General features: G+C 31.4%; 1 protein-coding gene and 1 pseudogene across 1 annotated transcript; both read right to left on the reverse strand.

Moving 5' to 3' along the window:
• Positions 1–468: 468 nt before the first annotated feature.
• On the reverse strand, positions 469–4,961 carry LOC145099523 (protein FAR1-RELATED SEQUENCE 5-like; annotated as a pseudogene).
• A 69-nt stretch (positions 4,962–5,030) lies between these two features.
• Positions 5,031–6,038, reverse strand: LOC145097302 (uncharacterized). Its single transcript, XM_079034840.1, has one exon. The coding sequence runs from the start codon at positions 5,926–5,928 to the stop codon at positions 5,194–5,196; it is 735 nt and encodes a 244-aa protein (XP_078890966.1). The 5' UTR covers positions 5,929–6,038; the 3' UTR covers positions 5,031–5,193.
• Between the last annotated feature and the right edge of the window lie 5,983 nt (positions 6,039–12,021).

Consider the following 12,021-nt stretch of genomic DNA (forward strand, 5'->3'; position numbering starts at 1 on the left):
TTAAATTAAGAGTAATATGTCAGTATAACAAAGTTCATATATGAATATAACAAATTTCATATATGAATATAACTAACTTATTAGTAGAAACAAGTTTGCTTATTTATGTCATTTTTTTATATTCAAATATTTTCAAAATTTATTTTTATTTATTCATAAATGAATACGAATATGATATATTCATTTATGAATAAGTTCAAAGTAATATATTAGTATAACAAAGTTCAGATATTAACATAAAAAAGTTCATATATGAATATTACTTATTTATTAGTATAACAAATTTCACATATTTATATTCATTTATAAATAATTCACAATATCAATATAACTTATTTTATAGTAATTTAAAAAAAATATATCAACATATCAATTTACCATATCAATATAAATGTGTATTATTCATACATGAATATTATTGTTTATTGTTTTTATCTGCATATATTCATAAATGAATAAAAAAAATCCCTAACTGTCTTTTGTTGATTTAGCAGCTCCAACTCTTTCTGGACAAGTACGTAAATTGTGTGGAACTCGCTTTCCACATCCTGAACACATTCTATGTTCTTTTTTAGAATTTTCATATGCTACTTCACCTGCACTTGGAATTCTTTTCTTGATTCCAGAACCTTTATTGCTTTGAACTTCAGGAACATGAATATTAATCTCTTCTGGAATAGGAATAGTAACACCCAAAAGCTTGCATACGACTTCACCATCTGTCTTGCTTTTCAATCCAGGAGAAATATAATCACTCTCAAATTCCTTCAACAACATTTGTTGTTTCTCAGCAAACAAAGCCAATCTCTTTTTGTCATCTCTTACAATATCCAAACATGATTCAAAACTATAATATGAATCATTGACTAGCTTTACATTCTCACAATCACCTGAATCGGATTGAGCAGAACTAAAACAATAATTTCTTGATATCACATCCTTTCTCCATCTCTTCAAAATGTACCTTTCAGGAATTTCTTTAACACCACATCTCATCATTATTGTAAAAGCATGTCTGCATAAAACACCCATACACTTAAAATGTTCACAACTGCAATTTATTTCTTTCTCTTCAACTTTTATTTCAACCTAATACAAAAACAAAATTTACACATTTACATTCATATAAGAATACTCATATCAACACTCATATATATTCATATATTCATATAATATTCATATATGAATATTGATATTCATATATGAATATCATCATATTCATATATGAATATTATTACATTTTTCATAAAAAACAAGTAAAATTACCTTAAATTCATTTTTAAAATCACTTTTACTATTGTTGTGATGCACAATGTAAACTTCCCAACCATCTTCAATACCAACATATGAGTATGTACAGAAAAAATATGCTTTATATATTTCTTTTTGCACCTCAAAAAATAATGTACTTGTATAAACCTTTGATGCTTGCAGTTCTATTTCTCGAGGTGTTTGCATTTTATATGATGCTTTCTTTGATGCCCTATCAAGCTCTCGTTGAGTATTCCTTTGCTTTTGAATGGCAGTGTCGTAATTCATCATGAAATTCAAAAGTAAGTTCTCGCTTTCTGAATATGTATTAAAGAATGAATTCATACTCTTTGACCTCGATGTAGTCTTCATCAAACCACACATTGGAATATCACTAAAATATCCAGGTATCCATGAATCACGTATTGTAAACATGTCTTTAAACCATCTTGTGTCTTCAAGATTGAATTCCTTCATAAGCAAACCCCACTTCACCTCAAAAACATTAGGTTTCATATTAATGTCCCAAACAAGCTTCGAAAACCTTTTTCTAAAGTCTGTGTTTGTAAATAAATCATCTGATATCTGTATTAAAACAAAAATATTCATAAATGAATAAATAATAATAAGTAAAATAACAATCAATATTCATAAATGAATATACTAATAAGTAATATATTTGAAATATATTAAAATAATACCTTTTTTTTCAACTTTTTCATTATATGCCACATACATAATCGGTGCTTTGAATTACGAAATACATTCTCAATAGCTTGTTTTATTGCAGCATCTTGATCAGTTAAAACAAGTGTTGGTTCTTCCCCATGAGTTTTAAGAAATGCTTTAAGCAACCAAGAGTAAGACTCAATGCTTTCATTGCTTAGCAACCCAGATCCAACAGTAACCGATTTTTTATGATGGTCAATGGCAGTAAACAGAACAAAAACCATTCGATACCTAACACACAAAAAAAATGTTCATGAGAGTCAATTTTTGATGTATTAATAAGTGAATATAAAAATATTCATATATGAATAAGCTATAAACAAAAGTAGATAAAATAACTTACTTGTTTGTTCGGAAAGTCGCATCAAACGAGATAACATCACCAAATTCAGCATAATATGCCTTCTCCATTTCATCAGCCCAAAACATACAGTCCAAATCATCATCTTGACAATTAAACTCAAATGAGTAATTTGGATAGTGAGCTCGACGGTCATTCATTGTGTTTACTATCATTTGGGCATCTTTATAACCAATAACCCTGTTGATATATCTCCTTAAATTTTTTATAGTCAATTACTTTGGGCTTTACAAACTCATACCCACCTCTCAGACTTGCCCTCAACTTATGAGCCATAGTTGGACCTATTTTTGATGTGGAAGCACGCACAATAAACTCTTTTTCTGAATATGACATTTGTCTCGCCTTTTTTAAATCGCTTCTCTTCTCAAGTGGATGGTTGTGAAGTTCATCAAACTGAAAAACTTTATAATCTGGAGTTCCATACACAGATTCAAATATAATCTTTGCTTGACAACCAATAGCTCTTGAATTTGAATTTCGCTTCCTCCTAACACCACTTGTACCTAATGTGTCACAACATTTCTTTTTCTGTTTACCACCACGATTACATATAACATTTTTCTTCTTTATAATCTTGTTATCAAACATTGACTGTGTGCTCAGTCTAACATCAAAACCACCAATTTCAGCATACTCAGAATACATTTTGATAGCCAACTTTAATGATTTGAAGATTAAACCCTTAAAAGGAATAAGTTGAACACGTACATCTGGCTTATAGACATGTTCTCCAATTATATCATCAAAATATTGTGCATCATGTACTGAACTTGAAGATTCACCGCCTAAAATAATAATGCATGAATAAAACAATAATATATATGAATACATAAAACTCATATAAATAAAACAAAAAACATTCATATATGAATAAAACATTCATATATGAATACATAAAATTCATGAGGATTCAAAATATATAAAATAAAACATAACTTATTCATATATGAATAAAACGAAAAAAATAATAAATTCGAAATTACAATTATCACACATTTATTCATATATGAATAAGACAACAATTTATTCATATTAACATATTCATATGTAAATAAATGATAATCAATAAAATTAAAAACAACAAAATTATTCAATAACTGATACCTTCAAAAAATGAGTTCTAAACATCTTCTTCTTCACTCTCACTCATAGAAGAATACAAATCACCATCAATAACACTAGAATTCGACATAATACACCAAATGATCTATATAAATAAACAAAAACAATCTTAACATCGAATATATCGAATATATCTCACAAAAAAAGTCGTAAAGATGAAAACCTGGTTAATTTCGAATATATCTCACCTCAACGTACAAAATATATTAAAGAAACTTAAATCATATATGATCATATGATGTAATTAAACAATCTCTCTCAGTACAGAACGTAAAAACTACAACGATATAACTAATGAAATAAATATCTCAAACTACTTAACAAAAATCCGATAAATAACTCCAATACATATTCGAAACTTGATAATCTTGATAATGAGCTCCGATGAAACAACTCCAAAAGGAATATAATAAACGTAATTCAAAATAAATTATAAAAAGCAATAATCTTGATAATGAACTCCGATCTATCCGATTCAAACGATATACATAACTGATCAAATCGAAAACTCAAAACGAAGTAGAAAACTGAAACACAGATGCGAAACTTCACGATTAATTGAATGAAAACGTATAATTGCTAACGAGTAATATAAATAACTCCGATCTATCCGATTCAAACGATATACATACCTGATCAAATCGGAAGCTGAAAAAGAAGTAGAAAACTGAAACACAGATGCAAAACTTCACGATTTATGGAATGAAAACGTATAATTGCTAACGAGTTATATAAAGAAAATAATCTTGATAATGAATTCCTTATATCCGATTCAAACGATATAAAGATATCATCAAATTGGAACCTGATAACACGAACATGTAAGTTCTATGTAAAAAAGTTGTTAATTTACAAAGATACCCTTAATGAAAATGGACACGTGTATTTTTTTTAATTTGAACATGTTAGATAAATGATTGGCTGAGAATGATTCCCTCATTCTCAACCTTTTTTATTTTCTCAATTGAACCTACCTATATATATATATATATATATATATATATATATATATATATATATATATATATATATATATATATATATATATATATATATATATATATATATATATATATATATATATATCCAAAGACAAGACATGTAGGGCATGTTCTACAAAGATTAGCGGCGTTAACTTTCAATTTGAACCATCTAAATTGGCAAATAATCCTCAACTAATCCAATTATAAAAACATTAAAACAATAAATGAACGGCACAACATATTAACAAGACTGACACATAAATACAAAAAATAAACTTCATGAGAATCCATCAGTCAGACAGTCACTAGTCAGTTTATCAGATTTTTTACTTCCATAAACAATTAAACATGAAGATATGTTGTTTATAGACTCATAGTCATCGTAAGCACATTCAATGCTTTAACCTAAAAGACCAAAGTCACGCAATCATATAATTTAAATATCCTATTTCCATGCTTCGATATACCTTTTTCCATTCGATAAACGAGAAAAATCTAAAAAGCCTATACATTACGAACTTCGATGTTTGAAAGTAAAATCAAGACTCCATGCATTCTCGATAAAGTAAAATATAAAAAACTAAAGATCGAAGTTACTTTTTGTGATATTTCGAATCTGGATAATAGTAGAAATACTGTACATAGAGTAGGAGAAATGGAGATTGGAGAATCAATTCGATGATGAAAGAAGCATTTATGATTTTTCTCTACTGACGTTATCTCGAAAAAATTGTACGGAAATTATCAGATTAAATTGTGAGGTACAATTGCTAATTTTTCCTCTTGATGAAACCTGACTTGTTTAGCGATGAATCCTTCAATCTTCTTCTGAAACTCCTCATTGCTCAGCTCGTCGACGACGTTGTCCACCGGAGAATCAGCTTTCCGCCGTCCTATCTCTGTCTCCGACCGCTTCAGCTTCCAATTAAGTATTTCCGTCTCCAGAAAAGGCTCTCTCTTCATTAGGTTTTCAGACTGGCTTCTCCGGTAGATTTTAGGATCTAGATCTGGAACAGAATTCGCCGACGATTCACTGACTTTGATTTCGCCGGTGATCGGTTTAGTGTTTACTTCAGATATGATTCGTTTATCCTGATAAACAATTTCTTCGTGTTTGAGAACGGGAGGATCATCGTCGCTTACATTGTTAACGATGTCTTCATACAGATCAGTTCCGGCATTATCCACGGCGGTATTAGCTCCGGTGAGATGGCCGGATTTTACAACGAGAGTTAACACGATTACGTTCCCGACTAGAAAAATGAAGAGAGGGCTGACGATGATTGAGAGAAGCTGCCGGAAGTACTCGCCGGATACTCTTACGACGAACGGCAGACGAGTTGAGATCCACGAGAGTAAAACCACCGCTAAAAAGAGCTCAATCAACCGGAACAATTTCGCTATTTTTCGGAAGCTCCGGTAACGTTGCATCGCGTTTGCTTTCTCCATCTTCACGTTATGGATATCAAAAATATCCATTTCACTCTGATTTTGAGCTCCGATTTGAAGAATTAGAGAAAGCTCCGGTTGCTGGTTTATTTTCCGGCGACAGATTAGGAAAGTGAAGTGTGATCTATTTCTCTAAAACGATGTAAATATTGCGGGATTTTATAGATGGTGGAGCACGGCTAATCGGGGCCCACACTACTTTAAAAAGGGGGGAAATAACAAAAAGGGTGAAAGAAGAATATGTTCAAATATATTTTTTATTTTCCTTATTTTGGGAAATTGTTTCTTTTATTTGATAACTTGATGCTACTGGGGAATAATATGAAAAATATAATTATGTCCAAATATATGAATCAATAATTATTGTATACGAATATTATTTTTGTAAGAGTTTTAGTAAACTACGATATCCAAATACATCCCGTGACACTCTTTGTAAATTAAAAGTCACTTGTTATATACCATTTGGTTACTTTGAACATGATATATTTAAAAGGTTGTTGTCAAGTTGTTAGTGACAAAGTCACACATAACGTTGTTAAAAATTGAGTTTGTTATATTTATAAGATTATCCGTTATACATGTCACTAATTATTATAGTGGTGAGTGTCACGTCATCATCACACACAGCCATTAAGAGCATTGGGAATAACACTATAATATATGCAACTAGTTATAACATTATTTTCGTGTCATCTTATATGTTACATCACTAATGATGTTATAACAGAAAGTGAAAAAATTATCATCATGTTAAGAACATGTTATAACACCAACTTTTTTCCATTTTATAATTTCTTTTTTAATTTTTTCGTAATTTTTTTACTAAAACAAATATATTTTAAATAAAACATAATATCTAAAGAAAATATAATATTTAAATAAAAATAACATAGCTTTTAAATTACACATAACATCCAAAATAATAATAAAAAACATTATAATACAAAAAAAAACATATTTTATTTTTCGTAAACATATTGTTACCGTTGAAGATATAATTTGTTAAGTCCTTTCAAAGTTGTCTGTGTTTATTTGCATCCTGAATGTCAATGGTTCTATGCAAATATTATGCTGCACCTGGTTGAAATTCAACGTGTCTGGGCTCCGTTAGGATATAGCGTGCAATATTTCCTTCTTTATCTTCTAATATCATGTTATGCATTATGGTACATGTATACATGATATATCGCAGAGTTTCTAAGTCTAATGATCGTGTCGCATGTTCAACTATATGTCATTTCGCCTTTACCACTCTAAAAGCACGTTTCACATCCTTACGTGATCCTTCTTGTCTTCGCTTGAATAATTATTCTTTTTCTTCAACCGGGTGTTGGAATACATTCACGAATGTGGAATACGGAGGATATATTCCATCTGTAAGGCAATACATAAATTTGTATTCGTTTCCATTCACTGTGAAATGAGCATCCGGGGCCTTTCAATTCAAATTATCGTTGAATAATGGCAACTGATCAAGGACGTTGACGTCGTTGTTGGAACCTACAACCCCGAAAAATGCATGCCAAATCCACATATCTTGGGAAGCAACAACCTCTAAAACCAACGAAGGTGATCCATGATGAGCACTTGCATACTGCCCTTTCCATGATACTGGACAAGTTTTCCATTTCAAATGTGTGGAATCAATGCTTCTAATCATTCTGGGAAACCCATGTCTTTCTTCATGTGCTGCATAAAGCTCTTGTGTATCATGCAACGAAGGTTTCCGCAAATATACGTATTAGAATGTTTCAACAACACGTTTTGACAATCTATACAAACTTTCCCGTATAGTTCTTTCGGACATTCTCATATAGTAGTCCATGGTGTCGGGTGACTCCCCTATAGCCATCAAACGAATGGCCGCAACACATTTCTGCAACGTTGTAAATTCCCGCCTACCTCTAACATTATGTCTCAGTTGAAAAAATGTATACCTAAACATACATTAACTATGTTTTAAATATATATTATATTTGTATTAAAATTAAATAAACATGTAGTACATTTGTATTTAAGATTTAAAGAAATGATACAGACTTTCCAAGGTGTTGGCGATCATTAGGAACACATTCACAGTTAAACAAAATGTTCCTTTAAATCCTTTCAACCCGTATACATAATTATCCGCAAAGTAATCGCGATATAGACATTTGTGTCCTTCCTTGCAATTTCTATGTAACAACGCATGTCTTGTTAGTAGCGGGGTTGGGAATGGTTATAGCATTTCGTTGGTGTAATAATGGTACATCGTATTGATAAATATATTGTCACTGCCATCATCAGATGATTCGAAAGGATCCATAATTTTTTGAAGATAATTGAAATTGTAGAGAGAAATAGTGAAATTGTGTGAAAAAATTGTAAATAGATAGTAGGTATTTATAGATAAAAAAAGTAATTATTTTTTTAAAGTTAATTTTTTTAATTAAATTTGACCATTTGACAACAGTTTAATTGTTGGAAAAGTGGAAATCAATTCATTTCATTCGGTCAAGTCAGCAACGAGATGCACCCGCAACGAGCTACAGTGAGAAGGGGTAGGGGCAGTGTTCCCCCCGTTACAATGCCATTTTTGATGGTACACGTCGGATATAACGGCGTTATTAGGCGCATACCGCATGGTCTAAAAGATTGGTATACTCACCATTATAACCTTCTTATATTTTTTTTAAATTATATATATATATATATATATATATATATATATATATATTATTGTAGAGAGGTGTAGAGAAAGTTAGAAAGAGATAGAGAAAGAAATATATTGGATGTGGTCTTCTGTGGTTTGCACCACAATCCACCACGACCACTAGCTACCACTAAGCACCTGGATGGTGTACACTATAGTGGTTCGTGACCAATAATATATATATATATATATATATATATATATATATATATATATATATATATATTATTGTAGAGAGGTGTAGAGAAAGTTAGAAAGAGATAGAGAAAGAAATATATTGGATGTGGTCTTCTGTGGTTTGCACCACAATCCACCACGACCACTAGCTACCACTAAGCACCTGGATGGTGTACACTATAGTGGTTCGTGGCCATGTAGACCACAGATGCATTCATCGTAAGTATACATGATGACCTAATATCCATTTGTACTATGGCATATGTGTATGTTATTTCATTTATTGATTCCTATTACGAATAAAGACATATGTGGTTATCATGCTTGCTATATCTATCGTATACTTATTAAATGAAGTTTTTAACTGGTTTAGATACATGAACACAAACAAAGGGATAATAAAATTAACCAATTTATGATTTGATATTTTAAAAATTAGCATTTTTACTGGTAGGCTATTCACTAGACCTAGTTGGTGGTTTTGAGGCCCAATTTATTCTTAACAAGACAAGTATCAATTCTTTCTTATTTGTTTCTTATCTATCATCCTTTGCACTCATATCACATTCTAACTTATCCATGAGAAGAACGTACTTCGAGTTAAGCCATATGGGACGAGACACCCACTAAGACATAACACATTATAACTTAGCCATGAGAAGAACATACTTCGGGTTAAGCCATGTGGGACAAGACACCCATTAAGATGCCAGGCTCCTCACTAAGCTACTAGGATGTCTTAGTATAACGTCTTAAATGCCCACTGAGACTGAGATGTTGCATTGCTCAAACTCCCATTTGATCAGTGTATTTTACACCTCTTTGTTTCCAAACTTTACTAATGACTAGATATGCATAAAATACCCAATATGAGATGAGCACATTTGGTAGAGGCTTTGCCTCTTAGAATAGATCAGATGTTTATTTTTGGGCGTTGACGAATTTAATTAACTTGGTAATACTAACAACTAACCACTAACCAACCTTTAAAAAAAGATATCCATATAATAATTCCTAACAACTTCTAATTATACTCAAATAGTCCTAAACTCATTCATGTTTTAATACCCAAATGTCTTAATGTCTCATGGAACTAAGGATGTAAACATGAAAAATATAAATAATCTATATTAAGTTATAAGCCACTAATGACTTTATGACATTACTTGATTACCTTCTTGTGACTTAATGATCAATGATGATCTTAGAAACCATGGTTTAAACAACATAAAAATCCAATTCTCAATTCATGATTTAATTCTTCGATTTGATTTCAATACAAATAAAGAAAATTTAAGGTTTCTAATCCTTGATAGAGGTTGTAAGTTTCTTTAAAACCTTTAAATAATCTATAAATCCTTTAAAACTCTTTATAATATTAAAACATTTGACTCATTTAAAAGTTTAACCAATGTTTTGTGTTGGATTAAGTGTCTAATGTTATTAACTAATTGGTAATATTTCTAATAATATTATAGTCATTTTGGGTTGCCATCATAACTCAATTAATAAATAAGGAGTTATAAGAAATAAGTTATTAATTTATTATGAACTAATAAATTAATTGGAAATTATTTTGGAATTAATTAAATATTTTTAATTAATTAAATGGGTTAAAAATTGCATAATTCATTTAATAATTAATTAGAATATTGTAGAACCTTCCATAATAAAGAATGGATCGATTTTATCTAGACATTAAAAATTATGGACTAATTTAAATAAAGATGAGGATTATCCTTGTAGATTTAAATTAATCTGGACACTATAATAGACTGTTACTGGTTAAATCCTAGTGATTCTTTTTGCTATCCAAAACCGTTTGTCTCTCACTTCTCTCTCTCTCTCTCATGTATGTAGTTTATAACCCTCATATGGTTATTGAGATTTTCGACTTTAGCCTCTCTCCTAAAGGTCCTTGTACTAGTTGGTGTTTTGGGTGTGACTCCACTAGCAAAATTTTAGGTTTGGGTCCTTGTCATCATTTGTAAGTGTGGCTGTCACAAAATCTCAATTGAGAAATCAAGAAAAGCCAAATGTTAGTAATTTCTTACTTTGAACGTAGATTGCTATTATAGTAAAATCCTATATAGTTAGGATGCATGCACTCACAAGGTTATTTGAGAAAAGCCAAATCTTAGGAATTCGTTACTTTGAGCGTAGATTGCTATTATTGTAAAATCCTAGATCCTTAGGATGCAGGCACTCACAGGTTTATTTGTTTAAATATGTTGCGTAAAACTAGTGTGTATAGATTGTATCTGTTAGATGTGTCAAACCAAACAAATAATATGAGTACAATATACTCCAAAAGAATATTGTTATATTGCGCTAAAAGGTAGTACAAGATAAGCACGGTCGATCTACAGAGACACAAGGCTAAAGTTTATACCTTTTTGTGTAATGTACTTTGGTCTCCAAAAGTAAAGGGGGTGGGGGTTGTAAACAATAATATAAGTAAATGATTAAAGAAACAAGAGATTAACTAATGAAATATTTAAAATTTTTGAAAGACTCCAACTCTATGTATGAGAATCTAGCAATGTGATTCAAAGATAACATGACATGCACTCAATTCTACCTAAATTATTACTTAAAAGTGTTAACAAGCTCTAACACTCTCCATTTACCACATTAATTAACCAAAAGAAGCTCTATGATTAAACCTAACCTCAATAATCTAACCTAAACAAGCTCATAGGATTAGATTGAAAGAATGCATTAGGTTTGGTGTGAATGTTCCCATCAACACCTAATACTTCTCACAAGTTAGGGAGCGTAAGAGTGTGAGAATAAGATTTAAATTAAATTTATTCATTGGATTTTAGTTTGAGCAACTGGTGGCCGTGTATGAAGCGCAAGATCGCTTGGTACGTAGAGAGGTGCTTGACATGTAGGATGGTCAAGGCTGAGCATTAGAGGCCGCATGGCAAGCTGCAGCCCCTAGAGATTCCCATGTGGAAATGGGAACAGATCATGATGGACTTTATCACAAAGATGCCAACGACGGCGAAGGGGTTTGATGCCAACGACGGCGAAGGGGTTTGATGCCATTTGGGTCATCGTGGATCGATTGACCAAGAGTGCCCATTTCTTAGCCATACGGGAGAGTTCATCGGCCAAGAAGTTGGCCGACGTGTACGTCCGCGAGATCGTGGCTCGCCATGGGGTTCCGGTCTCCATTGTCTCCGACCGGGATGTTAGATTTACCTCCCGTTTCTGGCAAAGGTTCCACGAGGAACAGGGCACGC

This window comes from Lactuca serriola, chromosome 4 (assembly GCF_051521515.1).
Source record: "Lactuca serriola cultivar US96UC23 chromosome 4, Lser_US96UC23_V15, whole genome shotgun sequence".
Classification (NCBI taxonomy): Eukaryota; Viridiplantae; Streptophyta; class Magnoliopsida; order Asterales; family Asteraceae; genus Lactuca; species Lactuca serriola.

Bases quoted from the DNA above. Each gene is read 5' to 3' on its own strand.
- LOC145097302 (XM_079034840.1), bottom strand. From the start codon at position 5,928: ATGGATATTTTTGATATCCATAACGTGAAGATGGAGAAAGCAAACGCG.